Below are 22306 nucleotides of genomic sequence, written 5' to 3'. Positions count from 1 at the left end.
CAGGCTGAAGTTCCTGTATAGACAAGCACAGTGTCTACCTACTGAGGCTCGCAGGACCCTATGTCTAGCCCTTATACAATGCCATATGGATTACGCTTGCTCTTCTTGGTACTCTGCCTTGACAAAAAAACTGAAAGATAGACTGCAAATCACCCAGAACAAAATCGTAAGATTCATCCTGGGGCTGGGACCAAGAGAACATGTAAGCCAGGATGAATTACAGCAGTTGGATATGCTGAATGTTGAAGACAGAGTAAAACAACTGAAGCTAAATCATGTTTATAAAATTGCTCACGAACAGTGTCCAGAATATCTTGCTGTCAATTTTGTCAAGGTTGGGAACCAAAGCAATCATAGTACTAGGGGGAGAGAGCACAACTTTGTAGTACCCACAGTCAGTGGCCAGGCTTCAAACACCTTTTATTGTACAGCAATAAAGAAATGGAACAGACTACCCACAAATGTCAAGGCCAGTCATAGCTTGAACCAGTTCAAGAAGACTGCTAAAAAGTGTCTGATGAATGAAGCAACAGAAAGGGAGGGGAATGATTTTCTATTTTTTAGCTAAAATACGTGTAAATTTTACCTTATCCCTAGTAATGACCCTCGTATTGTAGATAGTCGTAATGACCCTCGGGTAGTAGATAGTCTTAATGACCCTCGTATTGTAGATAGTCTTAATGACCCTCATGTAGTAGATAGTCTTTTTAGTATGATAATAAGATGTTATCTTCATTATAGAATAATAAGAAAATATTATAACCTTTATATTATAATAATAAGGTAAAAGGACCCCAATGGAAATAAGTCACTCTGTCTGACTTTTTTGGGTTATCCTAGGTTCTCTACACATATGCTGCTATGTATGATAATTCTATGTAACTGTATTGTGTATACCTGAATAAATTTACTTACTTACTAATTCTGGTACCATTGTGTTGCCAAAGAGTTAAGCTATTTTTCGGTATATATAACTCAACTTCCATAATTTTTCGATTTTTGGTTGAGCGCGCGCGGAAATTGCCTGAGGGCCCCAGTAGGGCTGCAGTAAACTCTGCATCCAAAAGCTGCAGTAAACTCTGCATCTAAAAGCTGTAGTAAACTCCTGTTCTTTTCCTCTTCTAGTTGGGAATATTTAAGGACTTCCGCTGTATTGAGTCTTGCTTCCCAGTGAACTGTTTGCCATACTCCTCGCACTTAAATCCGTCCATGTATCAAAGGTTGACACTTTGTTATTCTTCATCATTCATCAGTGTTCTTAACTCCATTAGTATCAGTTGTGGCATGAATGTGTCAGAAACCAGACAATGGAAATAAGTCACTATGTCCGACTTTTCTGGGCTATCCTAGGTATGATAATTGTACTTATGTGGACCTGTATACATGAAGGATGTTCCAGGGGTCAACGTCTCTGCGGCCTGGTCCATGACCAGGCCTCGTGGTGAATCAGGGCCTGATCAACCAGGCTCTTACTGCTGGCTGCACACAGGGCTGGATTTATAAGGGGGCAACCGCCCCGAGCCCCCCTGCCAGAGGGGCCCCCAGACAAAGGACTTCCGTTATAAAAAAAATGTAATAATAAAATAATTTGTTTAATAAAAGGAATTAACAAATAGTGCGTGAGGGGGGGGGATCAGAAAATAGAAAGAAAGGGTGCCCCCTCCCTCTGAATGACTTTACTTAACTATTTCTGGTTAGTGCCATTAGGTCAGAGGTAATCAGGGTGCGTGTGTGCATGTGCGTGTGTTTGTCATTAATTACATTGAAGACTGAGACTTATGCAACATAAGGCAATCTTTATCAAGAAAGCGTTTTGCCACACAGTGCTTTGATCAGTCTAATACAAAGCAGAAACGGGTAAGGAGAGGGGGTGTTTGAGGTAATCAGTCCCTCAGCCTGGAATCGATGTGTTCAGTCCATCAGTCTTGCAGAAAGTACAGCATATGGCTGGAGAAGTGGCTTATATACTGTAGTCAGGTGAATGGAAGCAGGAGGCGGGGGGATCACAGTGGAAACATCCACTAGTGTAAGTAGGTCTTCGTCCAAAGGTTGGACAAATATTGAAGAATTCCTTGTATCAAGTTCCCACGAGGTTGCAGTGGCTGACAAATGTGAAAAATCAGTCAGACACTTCAACATCATGGAAAGTTGATACAAGAAAATTCTCTGCTCTGGACTCTACTGTTGGTGATTCCTATATGAGCTCAATCTTCAGACGTCAGAAAATCGCCTGCTGCCCTCTCTCGGGTCTTGGCAAAGACAAAACACCTTGGAAGAAGCCACTTTCCACTACCAGATGTTTTTCTCCAATATGGCTCGTCAGTTGGTGTGAGCAGACGTACGTGTGCCCTCTCTCGGCGATTGGAGGAATATGAGGGTAAATACTGTGGGCATCCAGCTGGTTCGTGGGGCAATTTCACCGCAAGCTGCTCCTGTGCTGTTGCCATTAATCATCCAGGATACGTATGGTATTCAGGATGAAAAATTGTATGGTGTAGCACTTAATGGTGCATACAGGGTGTTTGTTAAGTTGTTGAACACCGGCGTCTACGAGCGGCTGGTAGAGAAATACCAGGATGTTCGAGTGGACGTCAATTCTATGGTGAGTGTCCGCCTTCATGACGTCTCCAGGCACTATACATGGGTTAGAGTGCGAAATGTACCGTTTGAGGCTGATGAAATGGACATACGCAATGTTTTTAAGGACTACGGAACCGTTCACCTGGCACATTATTATTATTATAATCAAGGGGGAAGCGCTTCACCTGGCACAGCCCCCTAAATCAAGCAAGTGGGTCACCTGGAAGGTGCATACGTGGGATACCCAGAGGGCACGTTTTCACTGAAAATGACGATACGGCACCCCATACCATCATATGTTATATTGGAGGCCTTCAGGACTCAGCTCATGGTGTCCTATGCTGGGCAACGTAGGACATGCAGGCGTTGTGGTGGTTATGATCACATTGCTGCATATTGTGAACAACAGACTCATACTTTGGCATGGTCTTATCTGAATGTATGTGTGCTGCTCGACTCCATGGGGAATGTACTGGGCAAGTTGGACGTGCTCTAGAGATACAGGAAGGACGTGGGCCTGGTCGTCTGTGAAGTGAGGAGGTGGAGGAGGCAGAGGCAGTGGCGGGTGCGGACCTGACGGCCCCTGTGGCTGGGGGCCCTGTGGGACCCATTTTGCCTGATGGTGGGGGATGGCATGGTTCGGCGGAGGAAGCCATTGACGAGGTCCTGGAGAATGTGCTCACCTCGCTTTTTCCCAGTCCGATGGGGAGGGCGAGTTGGTGACGAGGGCTGATGTGAGGAATGCTGCAGACCTGTGTGGGCAGCAAACTGAGCCCATCGACTTGGTGTCTCACGGGGCACTGTGCCCAGAGGGTGGGAAGGTCAGACATGTGGTGGAGGTGGAGGTTCACCGTGAGGTGTCACAGGAGGTGAGGATGGGAACAGGTGGAGTCACGCACAAGCGTGAGGCTGTGACATCGGATTCAGATGATGTCCTGACTCCAGCACAGAGGACTGGCAAGGTGGTGGTGGTGGAGGAGGATGGTGGTGGTCCCTTGGGGACTTTGGACCCGGAGCTGGACCGGGGAGGGGTTAGGGCTGCCAGTAGGGACATGCATAAAGGAGGTCCGAAAGGACATGGTGGCATTGTGAGGAAGGTGTCAAAGCACAGGGGGAAGAAACCACTGCTGGCCTAAGGTGTATGACAGTTAACATTAATGGTTTGCGCCAGGATGTGAAGCGTGTGTGGTTTGCAAGTTTCTTGTGCCAGCATAGAGTGGATGTTGTATTTGTGCAAGAGCACAATATCAAGGTGGGGCGTGTATTGGAGGTGAATGGTTATAGGGCTTTTGTGATGCAGACGGGACGCTTGAAGGGAGGGGTGGGAGTCCTACTCCGGGAGGCGAGCCCATTTGTGGTTAGTAGACGTGAAGGGGGGGCGAGGGGCGTATTATCAGAGTGGATGGATGGTGGATGGGCGAGTGAGTGGCGTTAGTGTGTGTGTACGCACTTGCAGAGAGTGATGCACGTCTGAGTGGATTTTGTGAGGGACGAGCTCGTTTATTTTTTCCGTTCTTTACCACCTGTTGCTATTGTGGGAGGGGACTGGAATTGTGTTATTCGCAGGGCAGACGTCCAGCCGCGTGGGGCAGGGCATTTTTCCACTATCCTAGGTGATCTTCTGAGAGATGTGTGTCTACGTGACGTATTTGGGGGTGGGGCTTGGGAGGTGGAGCACACTTTTGTTAGACAAGGATATGCGGCGAGGCTAGATCGGGTGTACATCACAAAGCAGGTTAGAGTGGAGTCCTTGCATACGGTGGAGGTGGAATATTCAGATCACAGGGCAGTCGTGGTAGACCTGGGGTGGGATGGGCTGGCCAGGAGGTGGAAGAGTTATTGGAAACTAAACACGAGGATTCTGAGTGATGAGGAGGGGCAGGGAGGATTCGAGACGTTGTGGGCAGAGCTCAGTGAGGAACGGCAGGGCATAGAGGATTTACTGGGGTGGTGGGACGGGGTAGCTAAGGCACGAATACGTAAGTTTTATGTGAGGGAGGGGAAACGCATGATGCAACAATCATATGGGCTCCTTCAGTACCTAGAGGGTAGGTTGAGGGATTGCTATGGGAGGGGTGGACACGGGGGAGTATATCCTGTAGAGGAGATAGAAACGTTGAAGGGAAGGATTCGTGCGCTGCAAAATGAACGGTTTAATGCGGTGCGTGTGCAGGGGGGGTTGAGGAGGTGTTATGGGGCGATCGACCATCGGCGTGTGTTTTACGAGGTCAGCAGCGACGTCAGACGGCCACAGAGGTTGGTAGGTTAATCGTTCACTCTGAAGTGGGGGATGATCGTAAAGGGCAAGTGTTGAGGACGACTGAGGGAATGAGTGGTTATGCGGATGCATGGTATGAGCAGTATTTGGGACGTAGTGCAGTGGGAGGTGCAGCATTGCATAGTGTCTGTGAGCTAGTGCCATGTTCATTGGGGCGTAGTGATCGAGTAGCGCTGGGTGGGAAGATAGATGAGGGCAAGGTTTGGCGGGCATTAGTGAGTATGCGTACGGGAAAGGCTCCAGGGATTGATGGATTACCCTGTGAATTTTACCTGCAGAATTGGAAGTTAATGTGTGGATTCCTGGTGGAGTTGATGAATATCATGAAGGAGAAGGGGGTGTTGGGGGAGTTGCAAGCCACAGCAGTGGTTGTTCTGGTCCCAAAGGGAGAGGTCCAGAATACCCTCAAGGATTATCGGGCGATATCTTTACTTTGTGCGGATTACAAATTGTTTGCGAAAATACTGGGAAATCGCCTGAAATGTGTCGTGGGGCGTGTCGTATCTGGAGGGCAATATGGGTTGCCTGGCAGATCTATGGTCGAGGGTCACGGATGTCTTAAGGGGTTTGTAGAGGATTTGGGGGGAAAAGGTGGGGGCTTACTTGCTTTGGATTGGCAGGGAGCTTATGACCGTGTGGAACGGGAGGCGTTGCGGCAGATCCTTCTAAAGCAGGGATTTGGGGAAGAGGTTGTGGAATGGGTGGAGACATTGTATCAAGGGGTGCGGGTGCATGTGCAAATTAATGGTCGCATAGGGGAAGCAGTGTGTATGGGGCGGGGTCTCAGGCAAGGATGTCCACTATCTCAAATCCTGTTTGCCTGTGTTCAAGACCCTTTTTACAGACTCATTGAGGCACGTATCTGTGGGGGCGTGGGGACAGGGGAGGTGGGGTGTGGGCCGGGGATTGTAGGATACGTCGACGAGACGACGGTACTTGTGTGGGAGGGAAATAGTTTGAGAGAGGTGGGAGAGGTCATTCGTACGTTTGGGGAGGCTACGGGGATGAGGGTTAATGTGGAGAAATCTTGCTTCTTAAAGTTGGAAAATTGAAACTGGCAGGGGGATTGGGATGCTGGTGTGGAGTGGAGGGTGGTGGATAGCTTAAAGATATGTGGAATAGTGTTTATGGAGAATCAAGTGCGGTCGAGAGAGGTGAACTCAGAGCGTATTGTGGAACGAGTGCAGCATAGATTGGGGAATTTGCGTCCATATCATTTGACATTGTTGCAGAGGGCCATCGTGGTAAACACATTACTATACAGTAAGGTTTGGCATGTGGCGACAGTTTACCCCATAACGGGGCAAGGAATTACGAGAATTTTAAAGCAGGTGTTTAGGTTTATATGGGGTTCTGGGTGTGATTGGCTGAGGAGGGAGGTGGTAATGCTGCCGGTACGTCAGGGGGGGTTAGGGTTATTGGATCTACGGCGTTGGGTAAAATGTGTTTTCTTACGAAGGGAATATGTACGGGTCGGGTGTGGGGGGGGTTAAAGCTTCTGTATGAGGGAGTGCAGAGGTGGTATGTGGGTGCAGAGTTGAGGGAATGTGAGGAGGTGCTGCGTACCCTCATGGTCCTACGGGAGCCTGGCAAGATTCGCATAGGGGTTTTGGCGAGAGTAATTGGGAGCCGGGTGATGGTGCCAGTGGAGGGAATATACCCCATGTATGGGTGGGGAGATATTTGGTGTCATTTTCGTAAGTTAAAGCTGAGACCTCGGGTGCGAGAGGTTATGTTCCGTTTCCTGCATGGCATTTTGCCATCAGAAGCGGTCCTGTGGGCGAGGCGAATAGTAGAGGAGAGTGGGTGTGGAGTGTGTGGTGGCGAGGATACGGCATATCATGTGGTGTATTTGCGAATGTTTGGGGAATGTTAGGGATTGGATGAGTAGGATTGTCAGGCTAGTGGGAGGCTGGCATAACCGGTGTTGAGAGCGCTCGTTTTGGATGTGGGAGGGGTGCCAGAGAGTACACAACGTGCATTGGCATATTTAATGGTAGATTTCGTGTATGTGTCTTGGGGTATGCGTGGGAATGGGGATTGGGTGGCGAGGAAACGGGTAGTGGCAGCTACTTTTTATAGGACGGTTTGCAGGAACAGGGAAATATATGGATCGCAGTGGGAGGGAGCCTTCCCTGTAGGTTATCGTAGTTTAACTATTGGGATCTTACTCGCTTTGTAGTGGGAGGGGGGGTTGTCATGGCTGGGGCAAGGATTGAGAATGTCATCCGGGGTTTCAATGGGCTCACCGTTGGGAGTGTGTGTGTGTGTGTGTGTGTGTGTGTGTGTGTGTGTGTGTGTGTGTGTGTGTGTGTGTGTGTGTGTGTGTGTGTGTGTGTACTCACCTATTTGTGGTTGCAGGGGTCGAGTCTTAGCTCCTGGCCCCGCCTCTTCACCGGTTGCTACTGGGCCCTCTCTCTCCCCGCTCCATGAGCTTTATCAAACCTCGTCTTAAAACTGTGTATGGTTCCTGCCTCCACTACGTCATTTTCTAGGCTATTCCACTGCCTTACAACTCTATGACTGAAGAAATACTTCCTAATATCTCTGACTCATTTGTGTCTTCAACTTCCAATTGTGGCCTCTTGTTTCTGTGTCCCCTCCCTGGAACATCCTGTCTTTGTCCACCTTGTCTATTCCACACAGTATTTTATATGTCGTTATCATGTCTCCCCTGACCCTCCTGTCCTCCAGTGTCGTCAGGCCGATTTCCCTTAATCTTTCTTCATAGGACATTCCCCTTAGCTCTGGAACTAACCTTGTCGCAAACCTTTGTACTTTCTCTAGTTTCTTGACGTGCTTTATCAAGTGCGGGTTCCAAACAGGTGCTGCATACTCCAGTATGGGCCTGACATACACGGTGTACAGTGTCTTGAACGATTCCTTACTAAGGTATCGGAATGCTGTTCTCAGGTTTGCCAGGCGCCCATATGCTGCAGCAGTTATCTGGTTGATGTGTGCTTCCGGAGACATGCTCGGTGTTATACTCACCCCAAGATCTTTCTCCTTGAGTGAGGTTTGCAGTCTTTGGCCACCTAGCCTATACTCGGTCTGTGGTCTTCTGTGCCCTTCCCCTATCTTCATGACTTTGCATTTGGCAGGATTAAATTCGAGAAGCCATTTGCTGGACCAGGTGTCCAGTCTGTCCAGGTCTCTTTGAAGTCCTGCCTGGTCCTCATCAGATTTAATTCTCTTCATTAACTTCACATCATCTGCAAACAGGGACACTTCTGAGTCTAACCCTTCCATCATGTCGTTCACATATACCAAAAATAGCACTGGTCCTAGGACCGACCCCTGTGGGACCCCGCTCGTCACAGGTGCCCACTGTGATACATCATTACGTACCATGACTCGTTGTTGTCTCCCTGTCAGGTATTCTCTGATCCATTGCAGTGCCCTTCCCGTTATATGCGCCTGATGCTCTAGCTTCTGCACTAATCTCTTGCGAGGAACTGTGTCAAAGGCCTTCTTGCAGTCCAAGAAGATGCAATCAACCCACCCCTCTCTCTCGTGTCTTACTTCTGTTATTTTATCATAAAACTCCAGAAGGTTTGTGACACAGGATTTGCCTTCCATGAATCTGTGCTGGTTGGCATTTATACTCTTGTTCCGTTCCAGGTGCTCCACCACTCTCCTCCTGATAATCTTCTCCATAATTTTGCATACTATACACATCAATGACACAGGTCTATAGTTTAGTGCCTCTTTTCTGTTTCCTTTTTTAAAAATGGGAACTACATTTGCCGTCTTCCATACCTCAGGTAGTTGCCCAGTTTCCAGGGACGTGTTGAAGATTGTGGTAAGTGGCACGCACAACATATCTGCTCCCTCTCTAAGGACCCATGGGGAGATGTTGTCCGGTCCCATTGTCTTTGAGGTATCGATGTCCCTTAGCAGTTTCTTCACCTCCTCCTCATCTGTATGTATGTCTTCCAACACTTGTTGGTGTATTCCTTGCTGGTGTCCCCATCTGGTCTGTCCCCCCAGAGTCCTTCCTGTCTCTACTGTAAATACTTCCTTAAATCTCGTGTTGAGCTCCTCACATACCTCTTGATCGTTTCTTGTGAGTTCTCCACCTTCTTTCCTCAGCCTTATCACCTGGTCCTTGACTGTTGTCTTCCTCCTAATGTGGCTATACAGCAGTTTCGGGTCAGATTTGACTTTCGATGCTATGTCGTTTTCATACTGTCGCTGGGCCTCCCTCCTTATCTGTGCATACTCGTTTCTGGCTCTTCTACTAATCTCCTTGTTTTCCTGGGTCCTATGCCTCCTGTACCTTTTCCATTCTCTGTTGCACTTAGTTTTTGCCTCCCTACACCTTCGGTTAACCAAGGACTCGTTTTGGTCTTCCTATTATTTCTGTTTCCCTTGGGAACAAAACTTTCCTCTGCCTCCTTGCACTTTGTTGCCACATATTCCATCATCTCGTTTACTGATTTTCCTACCATTTCTCTGTCCCACTGAACCTCCTGCAGGAAGTTTCTCATACCTGTGTAGTCCCCCCTTTTATAGTTTGGCCTGACCCCTTCAGTTCCTGTTACCTTCTCCACTTGTAACTCTACTATATAATCAAAACTCAGAACCACATGATCGCTAGCTCCAAGGGGCCTCTCGTAAGTGATGTCCTCAATGTCTGAACTGCTCAGGGTGAACACAAGATCCAGTCTTGCTGGCTCATCCTCCCCTCTCTCTCTGGTTGTGTCCCTGACATGTTGATGCATGAGGTTTTCAAGTACCACATCCATCATCTTGGCTCTCCATGTTTCGGGACCCCCATGTGGCTCCAGGTTTTCCCAGTCGATCTCCCTGTGGTTGAAATCGCCCATTACCAGTAACTTTGCTCTGCTCGAGTGAGCTCTTCTTGCCACCTCAGCCAGTGTGTCCACCATCACCCTGTTGTTTTCTTCGTACTCCTCTCTTGGCCTCCTGCAGTTCTGTGGTGGGTTATACATCACTCCAATGACTACTTTATGTTCTCCGGACTGAATTGTACCTACAATGTAGTCTCTTTCTCCAATCATGTCCATGCCTTCCATTTCCTCAAATCCCCATCGGTGTTTTATGAGCAGTGCAACCCCTCTTCCCCCTCTACTCCTTCTATCTTTCCTCAGGATCTGATATCCCATTGGGAAGATTGTGTCTGTTATTGTCTCAGCGAGTTTTGTTTCTGTGACTGCTATGATGTCTGGGGATTTTTCACTGATTCTTTCGTTCCACTCATATTTATTCGTTATTCCATCCGCGTTTGTGTACCAAACTTTCAGTTTCTTTTCTATCATTGTGGTCATGCAAGAATATTGGGGTTGGGGGAGCGAGATCCTTGGTGGGGGCCTATATGGGGCTGTGGTGTAGGTGGGGTTTGTGATGATGGGGGTGGGGTCAGAATGCCCATAAGGGACAGCTGTTGGGGTGAGGTTTGTGATATGGGGGTTGGTGGCAGAGGGAACAGTGAGTGGGTTGTAGTATAGGTTGCTCAGTTTCGTTGGGAATGTCGTGGTTGGAGTCTTTTGGTGGGAGATTCTGTGGGGTGTGTGTATGTGTGTGTGTGTGTGTGTGTGTGTGTGTGTGTGTGTGTGTGTGTGTGTGTGTGTGTGTGTGTGTGTGTGTGTGTGTGTGTGGCTTAGATGGAAACGAGGGAAGGTTCAGTGTGTTAGTAGGTGTTAGGAGGTACGTGTGATGCTAGCTGGTTTAAGTGTGTGATCCAGTTTGATAGTGGAGAATTTAGGTTTATATCTTTGCATGCGTGTCCCATGGGATGACTGTATTACCCTCTGTGTATATAACGCCTTGCTATGCTTGGTCACTTACCATCACACCTCTGTCAGAGGGTTGAGGTAAATATTATTGTTTAGAGGTATTGTATGCATGTATGCAGTAAGAATGCTTGGGTGTGGTTTGTTGTGATTGAGATACTGTTGCGATGTGACAGACTTATATGCTCATGTACAGCTGGGAGACTGAGAGACAGTGGTGGTTGCCTAAATGAGGGAGAAGAGGGGGATGGGGTGTAATAGAATGTTTTGTTATAGGAGACAGTATTGAACGTTGCCCTATTAAGGGCTCATCTCTGAATGGAGGTTAATGAGATAGGATTATATACACATATAAGGATTACGGGGTCATTTTTCAAACTGTTCATACTGTGTACCTTGTGTGTGGTGAGAGGAGGCATGTATCAACTTATTGTTTAATGTCACTTTGTTTTATGTAAAAATTTATATATGTTTGGTTTTGGTACATTTAAAGTGTATATTGATTTAGGTCACAACCCTGGTACTGTTTTTGTTAAGTGCTATGTTCTTGATGCAAGTTTTTCATGTATAGTTTACAGTTACATATACAGAGCTTATACATGCAAGTTTTGTAGCATTTTTTGTCACGTATATTCAGGTGTGGGTAGTAAATCGTTTAGTTACAAGGATGGTGTATTTCTTATTATAGCTTCATGTTTAGTAATTTCAGTCAATCATGTATGATTACATGTATATTGTATACCTGTGCTCTAAATAAAACATACAAAATTAGGGGATGAATAGCTACGGAATGTTTAGGTACATAAAATGCTAATATTACAATGTACAGTAAGGGGCCAAAGCATTAGTTTATATATAAAAACTTTTGTATATACAGTTTCATACAAGATATGAATACAAATGTCAGTTTTGGCTAGTGGCAATTTTATTATGTATGTTCAGGGGTAGGTTGTCATCCGTTAGTTATAAGGATGTTTTCTTATAAATGTTTCATGTATTGTGATTACGTCGATGTGTGATATGCATGTATACTGTATATTTAAAAAATGAAGAACCAGTACCACTACCAGATGTTTCTTCTGAGGACCCGCCCTCATTCCCAAGTACATCTGCAGAAAATAAAAAGAACATACCGAAACAAGATAGTAAAGGCTATGAATCACCACAACCACATTCTATAGATACTTGTGTAGACATGGACAGTGAAGCGCCACCATGTGATTCAGACCCAGCCATGTGGTTTCCTGTCAGAGAAAAGCTTGTGTCCTTTTGGTCAACTGTCACCATAGATACCGAAAGCGTGACACCAAAGATATTAATAAATACACATCGGTAATTATTATATAGTGTAGATGGAATATATTACAAACTGAAAATTATAGTCAGTTATTCTTAAAGTCAATAAAACTGAGAAAAATAAGACGTCTGCTTTGTAACCAAACTTTTTTTTTTTTCAAAAGCTGCTGTTCATCATTCATTTTAGTTCATTTCTTATTTGTAATTCAATTTAATTTTCATGTTTAGGGCCCCCCCAAGCCTTAAGTGTCCATGGTCCCCCCAAGCCTAAAGTGTCCCGGGCCCCCCAAGGTCTTAATTCGGCCCTGATCAAAACTAAGTACTAAACCCACAAGAGATGTCAAATACATAAGCCCAACATCAAGGAGACGGTTTTCAAATTCAAATTCAAAGTTTATTCTCTATAAGGATTACAATGCTGAGTTTACAGAATTTGGTTATTGTGTGGTTTACATGTAGTAAAATAATAATTACAGTGTACCACTAGAACACCTAGCATGGCTAGGCATTTTGGGCAGACTTAGATTAAATCTTAAGTTTAAAATATTACAAAATTATGAGGTAGGTTGGTATTATGGCTATGTGACTAAATACTAGTTTGCGACTTTAGCAATGTGAATGCTTTTGTTTTGGCACTATACACAGTTTCAGTATTGGAGTATCACAGGTCAACGCGAGTCCATGGACATTGTTCGTTAGAATTACAAATATGTGGCTTTGGGCTAGTGTCCAGGGAGTTTCAAATATCAAGTGTTAGTCAATTAGAAATTACCAAGTGACAACCATCCCCTACCCCCCTCCCCATCACCCTCCCACCAGTAACAACTAACTACTCACCCTCAAACCCCTCCACCAGCAGCCAACCCCCGACCCTTCCGCTAACGACCTTCCCCCTCCACAAACAACCACTGACGACATCATCCCCTCCCCTCCTCCAGGTCAATGGCGCCATTTAGCCATGGAGGTCAAGAATAGTGGCGCCACTAGTCACTCCTCTGCCATCCACCACACCATCAACACCTCCAGCTCTTCCAGTTCCATCAACTTGGATTACTCCAATTTCATGGTAATTTTTGATAGATCAGCTATTTTAGCAAATTTTCTTTCTACAAAATGTTGAAGAAAGCATTCTAAATGCATAGACTTCAAACCATTGCTTACTGCAGTTCATGAATAATCTTTGCAGACATTGTTTTGGGGTGTTGCTGCTGGTGATGACATCTCTGAAGACTTGCAGCTGCCCACAACACGGACTTCACCACACAGCAGCTGCCCACAACACGGACTTCACCACACAGCAGCTGCCCACAACACGGACTTCACCACACAGCAGCTGCCCACAACACGGACTTCACCACACAGCAGCTGCCCACAACACGGACTTCACCACACAGCAGCTGCCCACAACACGGACTTCACCACACAGCAGCTGCCCACAACACGGACTTCACCACACAGCAGCTGCCCACAACACGGACTTCACCACACAGCAGCTGCCCACAACACGGACTTCACCACACAGCAGCTGCCCACAACACGGACTTCACCACACAGCAGCTGCCCACATGGGGAATATCTTCAACCTACAAGATTCGATTCACTTAATAGTATTTTAATTATCGCAGCAATGTTCAAGGAACACCAAAGAAATATGAAAAAGAAATAACTGAGGCAAGCCTCAACTGCTGTATTTGTCAGCAGGACAACATTCACACAATTCGGGAGCTTTAAGCTCGGAGGAAAAAAAAAAAAAATATACCTACCCCAACCCTACTAACAATAGCAGTAGTGAGGCTATCCGCCTCATTACAACTATTATTAATAGTTTGAGGTATAATACATTTTTAAATTTCCTGACCTTGTGTTTGTATTAGCTTCCTGACAAGTGTTGAGACACTGGACAGTACAACATTCACTCAGCCTGTGTTAAACTTAAGACATGATCACCTCTTGTCTCTAGTGTTCTGTTTAATTGGCGCAGAATCCTCCTGACACACAAGTTGGAGGGTAGATTCCGTAACATATTACAACCTAGCCAAACCTACTATACCTTAGACGCCTATATTTAACTGGAAAAAAAATTTAGTCAACTTACACTACTCTCCTCTGAATCAAACCTGACACTTTCATCGACCTGTCCCAAGACTTTACCTTCCCCCCCCCTCCCATCCAAACTATTTTACATGTGTGATCATTTACCCAAATAAAATTTCCCATATCTATTATCCATAGGGATTATACACAGCTTGGGGAATGTTAACATCAGGTTTGATCCAAGGAAGAGGAGGGTACTTGCAACTGTACTAGTGAAGGTATCTTGATACAAAGGCACTCCTTTAAGGGCATCCAAATTTAACATGTAGTTAGTTAGGATCATTAAGACAACATTATATTTCCCCGACACTTCCACGTCCCTTATAACCCATAGTGTTGATTGTTAGTCTAGTGTGCTATCTAACTAGTTGGAGGCCTGCCGTATACCAATTTCCTAACTCACACTACTATGCTAGCCTGAATTCATAGCATGCCTTACCTGCCAGTTACGGCTGGCATCCTAGGCACAGCCTGAGGACCAATACATTCAAGCCCCCCAACTCTCTACTTCTCTATTTTTTCTGGATTTCTAATCCAGCAGGGTTAATAATCCTATTCTCACTAATAGCAATCTAAATCCCCCCCCCTAACTATACTCAACAAAGGATTCACTAACATGATGACTAACACTTCACTTCAGATCGGAGGTTTTCATTATTTTCATCACTAACGTACTGTTGCCAGAAGAGTTAGACTTCACTACTTACAAACTATCAAACCAACTGCAATTTTGAACGCTAATACTTTTATATTTATAGGAACCTGAACGCCGCTTAAATTTTCCGAAATGATGAAATTGTGTAAACTCAATGAATCAATATTTAACTTTGCACAGTTTGGCCAAAGGCATAAAAAACGTAGAACACCCACCACAACCACTACCCAAAGCCCGAAACCCACCAACATCCCCACGGAAACCACGTGCAATAACAGATTGCACACAGCTTCTGAAGGTCGTTGGTGGGTTCCAAGGCCCACAGTTCTACGTAATCTATGCCTTCGGGGGAGATTACTCTCCCCTGCTATATGCATTCATAATGCATATAGCAGATTCTCCAGTTCTATTAACCTAACTACCTAAATATAAAACCAACAATGGAGAAGCAATTCGAGATGATCTTTTGAGTTCTCTTGGACGAGTATCAAGTCAGACCAAGGGTCAAAAAGTATAATAGGCCATATGACAGGTCGCAAAAACCATGGAAGCGGGGGTTAAATTATAAAGGACCAAGTTTCAAAAAACAGTTGTAGTGGTATAGACCGTAGTAGTAGTAGTATAGGTAGTACTGGTAAGATTAGCGGTAATACCAAGGGTGGCAGTGATAATGCTAATGGTGGTAGTATTAGTACTGGCAATAATAGAAGTGCTGGTAGTCAGTCTAGCAGTAAGTCCTGGTAGTAGTGGAGGTAGTAGTGGAGGTAGTAGTAACATTATAGTAACAATATTCGTAGCTGAAACAGTGTCAAGACTAAAAACATTGGGGAAATTGCGACAAGTTAACCTCCAATAATGTTCAACAGGAGCTTACAATAGACACGAAAAGAAACTCCAGTATTCCTGTTGGCCAATGCTAGGTAAGAAATTAGAAGTAAATAAAAAGTTTGGCTAAGAGACTGATCATCTTTTATCAAGGTTGGAAGGTAGAGCTCAAAATTAACTCTCCAATTTAGTCACCTGTGTAGTCGACAGATAAAGCCTACTCCCCAAGCGAAACATTTCATGAATAATGATACCTATCAATATATCTCTTTTACCAATCTGGTATTGTACACCATTTAGGGAAATCTGGTCCAGGAAAAAAGGTATCAAAACTAAGGCCAGGTGTAGTCGAAAGCTGTCTCAAAACAACCCAGGTTATACCGAAACTTCAAGTTTCCTCCCCAAGTGTCAGTTTTTTGAACTCGCTAAACAAAGCAACATTAGACTTGCTAAAGACATAAAATACGTCGAATACCCACCGCAACCACTACCCAAAGCCCGGAACCCATCAACATCCCCTTAGAAACTGCAAAAAAGATTCCACACAGCTTCTGAAGGTCGTTGGTGGGTTCCAAGGCCCACAATTCTACGTAATCTATGCCTTCAGGGAAGATTACTCTCCCCTGCTATATGCATTCATAATGCATATAGCAGATTCTCCAGTTCTATACCTTCCCTATCCTACTTAACACCTAATTCTATAAGTTATTTTGATAGTAGAAACTAAATAATTGTAGACCTACAAAGTGTTATGTATATACACCACAACTATGCAGCCTACTCCAGGTATAGGCCTTATTAATTGGCAGAGCAGTGGCGGTGCATGAGGATCGGATGAAGGGAGGTGTGAAAATTTGTGTGGACTGCCTCCAAGTGAGTCGCCTACCCTGGCAAACTCTGTTGACACCGAGCTCTGAGATGGGTACCTCAGCCTCACAAGTGGCTTATAGGACAGATTTTCACAAATGATTGATGTTGCAAGAAAACTCGCCTGCATGCACGTATAAAGGACTAACTTACTTGGTGTTGCAGCATGTATCCTGATCTTCAACTTCCCTAAGCTTAGCCTTAGCCCCTTTGGACTTCCCCTCAGAAACCACATGCAACCGGGAGCCTTAATTCCTGCAATATTCAATCGTTATTAGTGTCCTGCCTGCACCTCAGAAATTCCTTTATCCAAGAGGGTATGCATCCCCTAGTATAATTATGCAGACACGGACACTAGCTTCCAGACTGCCTTGAGACACTGGTACTTACTGGGCATGCTCTGCCTGTTGCACACCGGGCCCACAGATCAAACTCACTCACAATCTCCCCAGACACTGGCCAGAAATCTACGAGATAAAGTGGAGGTCTTGTCTTACTGTATGGGCCTGACGGAGGTCATCTACGGTACATCGAGGTGACTCTACCAGATTTCCCCAGGTCTAAAATGTGAAGACACGTGGGGGGCGCCGTCTGCTGATCACGGCACGTCTTGTCCAGTTGGTGTCTGTCTTAAGAAGAACGAGCTGCTCTCTCTTCCAGACCCTCGTCTCTTCGTTCAAACTAGGGCTGCCAGTTCTCCCTAGCTAACTTATCCTAGTTTGCCTACATTATCGGCCTATTACTACCTATGTTAAGGTCTTAGGTCTACATTATTATTGTCTACAGTTGCCTCAATGATCCTAATATTAGTGTACTACCAGTAAAACTACCTACTCCTTCCCTGAAGGGTAAATCTATAAATTAAATAAGCTTACCAACAATCCCCACCAACTAGAGAGAATGCTGTTTGTTTGGGAGGGTTTAAAGGCCAGCCAGCTCAGCCGTCCCATTACGGCTATGCTGGGACCCCTTCGTACATCGTATCTGTCCTGTGGAACTTTAGGGACCAAATAAATTTCCACAGGAGGTAAAGGTAAGATCAAGGTGGTTAGATAAAATCAAGGGGGCCTAGATAAGATCAAGGGGTCTAGATAAGATCAAGGGGGTTTAGGTAAGATCAAAGGGGGTCTAGGTAAGATCAAAGGGGGTCTAGGTAATATCAAAGGGGGTCTAGGTAATGTCATAGGGGGTGTAGGTAAGATCAAAGGGGGTCTAGGTAAGATCAAAGGGGGTCTAGGTAAGATCAAAGGGGGTCTAGGTAAGATCAAAGGGGGTCTAGGTAAGATTAAAGGGGGTCTAGGTAAGAGCAATGGGGTTCTAGGTAAGATCAAAGGGGGTCTAGGTAAGATCAAAGGGGGTCTAGGTAAGATCAAAGGGGGTCTAGGTAAGATCAAGGGGGTCTAGGTAAGATCAACGGGGGTCTAGGTAAGATCAAAGGGGGTCTAGGTAAGATCAAAGGGGGTCTAGGTAAGATCAAAGGGGTCTAGGTAAGATCAAAGGGGGTCTAGGTAAGATCAAAGGGGGTCTAGGTAAGATCAAAGGGGGTCTAGGTAAGATCAAGGGGGTCTAGGTAAGATCAAAGGGGGTCTAGGTAAGATCAAAGGGGGTCTAGGTAAGATCAAAGGGGTCTAGGTAAGATCAGTCAGTCTACAAAGTCTCTGTATAGCCCAATTTCAAAACAAATGCTCCCTGAACGCCGCTTAAATTTTCCAAAATGATGAAATTGTGTAAACTCAATGAATCAATATTTAACTTTGCACAGTTTGGCCAAAGGCATAAAAAACGTAGAACACCCACCACAACCACTACCCAAAGCCCGAAACCCACCAACATCCCCACGGAAACCACGTGCAATAACAGATTGCACACAGCTTCTGAAGGTCGTTGGTGGGTTCCAAGGCCCACATTCTACGTAATCTATGCCTTCGGGGGAGATTACTCTCCCCTGCTATATGCATTCATAATGCATATAGCAGATTCTCCAGTTCTATACCTTCCCTATCCTACTTAACACCACCTAATTCTATAAGTTATTTTGATAGTAGAAACTAAATAATTGTAGACCTACAAAGTGTTATGTATATACACCACAACTATGCAGCCTACTCCAGGTATTGGCCTTACTAATTGGCAGAGCAGAGGTGGCGCATGAGGATCGGATGAAGGGAGGTAAAGGTAAGATCAAGGGGTCTAGATAAGATCAAAGGGGTCTAGATAAGATCAAAGGGGTCTAGATAAGATCAAAGGGGTCTAGATAAGATCAAAGGGGTCTAGATAAGATCAAAGGGGTCTAGATAAGATCAAAGGGGTCTAGATAAGATCAAAGGGGTCTAGATAAGATCAAAGGGGTCTAGATAAGATCAAAGGGGTCTAGATAAGATCAAAGGGGTCTAGATAAGATCAAAGGGGTCTAGATAAGATCAAAGGGGTCTAGATAAGATCAAAGGGGTCTAGATAAGATCAAGGGGGTCTAGATAAGATCAAGGGGGTCTAGGTAAGATCAAAGGGGTCTAGGTAAGATCAAAGGGGTCTAGGTAAGATCAAAGGGGTCTAGGTAAGATCAAAGGGGTCTAGGTAAGATCAAAGGGGTCTAGGTAAGATCAAAGGGGTCTAGGTAAGATCAAAGGGGTCTAGGTAAGATCAAAGGGGTCTAGGTAAGATCAAAGGGGTCTAGGTAAGATCAAAGGGGTCTAGGTAAGATCAAAGGGGTCTAGGTAAGATCAAAGGGGTCTAGGTAAGATCAAAGGGGTCTAGGTAAGATCAAAGGGGTCTAGGTATGATCAAAGGGGTCTAGATAAGATCGAAGTGGTCTAGATAAGATTAAAGGGGTCTAGATAAGATCAAGGGGGTCTAGGTAAGATCAAGGGGTCTAGATAAGATGAAGGGGTCTATATAAGATCAAGGAGTCTAGATAAGATCAAGGGTGTCTAGGTAAGATCAAGGGGTCTAGATAAGATCAAGGGGTCTAGATAAGATCAAGGGGGTCTAGACAAGATCAAGGGGGTCTAGACAAGATCAAGGGTGTCTAGACAAGATCAAGGGGGTCTAGACAAGATCAAGGGGGTCTAGACAAGATCAAGGGGTCTAGGTAATCAAGGGGGTCTAGGTGAAATCAAGGGGGTCTAGGTGAGATCAAGGGGGTCTAGGTGAGATCAGGGGTCTAGATAAGATCAAGGGAGGGTTAGGTAAGATCAAGGGGGGTTTAGGTAAGATCAAGGGGGTCTAGGTAAGATCAAGGGGGTCTAGGTAAGATCAAGGGGGTCTAGGCAAGATCAAAGGGGTCTAGGTAAGATTAAAGGGGTCTAGGTAAGATTAAAGGGGTCTAGGTAAGATTAAAGGGGTCTAGGTAAGATTAAAGGGGTCTAGGTAAGATTAAAGGGGTCTAGGCAAGATCAATCAGTCTATAAAGTTTCTGTAAATATATAGTGTATAGCCCAATTTCAAAACAAATGACCCCCCCCCCCTCCAAGACTCTGGACTCGTAAGCGCTAAACCCACTGAAAATATTTTTGGGACTTCAAAGCATAAAATTACTTGGCCAGGCCCTCTACAACCCTACTGAAAATAGGAAGACGTGGGTAATTCCACTTTTCTGAGGAATTGTTATGGATTTTTCCGGCTATAATGTATTCTGCCTAAGGAAAATTTATCCTGTCATGTGAAGCTAAAACTGGCTGTGTAGTTTTAAAAATAAGTTAGACAAATGAGAGGTTGTGAGATGGACCTGCCTAACATGGGCCAATAGGCCTGCTTCAGTGCTCCTTTCTTACGTCTTAATAATGTATATGCCTAATTTAATAGGCTCTCCTTACACCCGGCATCAATACCTCTACCATTACCCTCAGCACACTAAACTATCTCATTTATAATTGTTAATCCGGTAGATTAACACAGAATTACACAATCAAGTCAGGATGAAATCCATGACATTTTTATTAGGGTATTTATACTGCCCCAGGATGCGACCCCTACCAGTAGGCCTGCTCAGGGCCAGTAATCCTGCTGCAGTGTTCCTCCTTTATGTGAACAGTGCCAATGGATATAAGGTAACATGCCCACTTGTGCCCGGGATCGAATCTCGGTTATTCAGTTGACGCCACTACCAACTAAGCCATGATATATCACTTACACATTTCATCTCTGCTTCCTACGATCTTGAAGGATGGGTATGCACTGCATTATGAAGATATTACACCAACTAAAGCTTCCTAAAATTTAATCAAGTCTTCAATTCTAAGTTTTATAATTCATTTCTCCAATTTTTATTCCCACCCCATTCAAGGTAACCTATAGAATAAATTCCTCTATTTCCTGGCCAGAGATTTCATCTCTGGTCGGGAGATAAGGTAATACTTCCCACTAAGCTACTTTTGATATCAGTTGCTTAAAATCTTTCCTATACTCTCCCCGCCACCTTCCCACCTAATACAATTACTATCTGCTTCAATAACCAAACTTTAGTGGACTTATAACCTGGAAATACTTTTCAAGTGGGCCCTGCCCACCTCTAACGACGTCTCCAACTGCTACATCTCCATATAACACAATGTTATGGGTCAGGCCATTTACTAGTGTGGTTGCCGTGTTAATGTTGCCGTGTCAAGGTTGCCGTGTTAATGTTGCAGCAGACAGCACTACTCAGACTGGTCAAAGTTGTTGCTGTGTTGATCAATATTGCAGTAAACAGCCAGGCACAGCAATCCCCAGTTACCACACCTGAAACAAAACACATTCACATTATAACCATGAACATTACACACATTTATAGGCAAACATTACTATGTAATATAAACTATTAACATTACTGCCTGACTGATACCCATTAATGTTTAACATAGTAAAGCTATCTTTTCCTTTAATAAATATTTCTTTCACATAAACATGATGATTAACAATTTGCTTACATGGAAGTGTATATCTCGATCACAAGGCGCAAGTTCCTTAGATCAAGAGACCTTCACTATGTTATTTCTCAATAATGGAACAAAATAGCCAAGAACTGGATACACCATTATGGGTTATGTAACGCCTAGTGTGAGTTATTGTTTGATCAGAGGAAGGGGCGTAGCTCCAGGTCCTCGCATCAAAACCCTTCCACTAAGGTCAATCACCCCCGCCCCCCCCCCCTCAAACATTAGACACCCAAGAAAATTAAGACTATTAAAATATTAATAATTTGGTGATCAAACTGGTGGGGACCAGAAGCTGCAGCTCAACTCTGCTGTTGTACTGACAAATACGTCACCAGACAATACTTACATTATTTAGGTGTATTAAAAGGATGAGGAAGCGGTAAAGCCAGCCGGGGGGGCGGGGAAAGGAGGAGGACCAACACGTCTCTTTTGTACGATCACTGAATTTCAACTGACCTTAGTGCCCTCGAGGTTGGTCACTGTCCTGACCTTCACTATAACACAATCACTGATAACCTGACTAACTCTGACTACCACCACTAGATGGCACTACTACACCACCACTACCATCACTAGATGGCACTGCTACACCCTCACTATCAATACTACTCATGGTGGAGCGCTCAACCCGTGGGGGCCATGGACCACCTGGGAGGATAACTTTACACTCAGGTGACGTAGATCACATTCCTTGGATCAAGAGACTCTCACCACCACCTTCAAGGAACCTCTCTCAAGGCCACCACTCATACCACCAGAGGCGCTGAACTCAACTACTATTGTACCACTAGTACCAGGGCCGGATTTATAAGGGGGGGCAACTGCCCCGGGTCCCCTGCCAGAAGGGCCCCCAGACGAAGGATTTCCTTTATAACAAAATGTAATAATCAAAAAATTAGCTTAATTAATAAAATAAATTAACAAATAAAGTGTGAATGGGGGCATTATAAAATAGAAAGAAAGGGTATCCTCCACCCTCTCTCCCTTTGAATAACTTGACTTAACTATTTCTGGTTAGCGTCAGTTTAGGGGCAAATGACCA

The 22306-nt window shown here is 44.9% G+C and overlaps 1 protein-coding gene across 3 annotated transcripts in view; it reads right to left on the bottom strand.

Moving 5' to 3' along the window:
• mRpS34 (mitochondrial ribosomal protein S34) overlaps positions 1–21735 on the bottom strand; it is a 56890-nt gene extending 35155 nt beyond the window's left edge. The window contains exons 1-2 of one of the 3 annotated variants that reach the window (XM_070097622.1): positions 21611–21735; positions 20825–21067 (exon numbers count right to left, since the gene is read on the bottom strand). Coding sequence is in view for 1 of the 3 variants with exons in the window: in XM_070097620.1 (XP_069953721.1) it covers positions 13072–13100 (29 nt within the window). In the remaining 2 variants the exon portion in view is untranslated. Of the gene's footprint in view, positions 1–13071; positions 13206–20824; positions 21068–21610 lie in introns of those variants that run through there. The other 2 variants (XM_070097621.1, XM_070097620.1) reach the window with 2 other exon arrangements.
• Positions 21736–22306: the final 571 nt, after the last annotated feature.

The sequence above is a fragment of the Cherax quadricarinatus genome, chromosome 58 (genome assembly GCF_038502225.1).
Source record: "Cherax quadricarinatus isolate ZL_2023a chromosome 58, ASM3850222v1, whole genome shotgun sequence".
Classification (NCBI taxonomy): Eukaryota; Metazoa; Arthropoda; class Malacostraca; order Decapoda; family Parastacidae; genus Cherax; species Cherax quadricarinatus.
The sequence above is the reverse complement of the archived record's forward strand: the minus strand, read 5'-3'. Positions and strand labels throughout refer to the sequence as shown.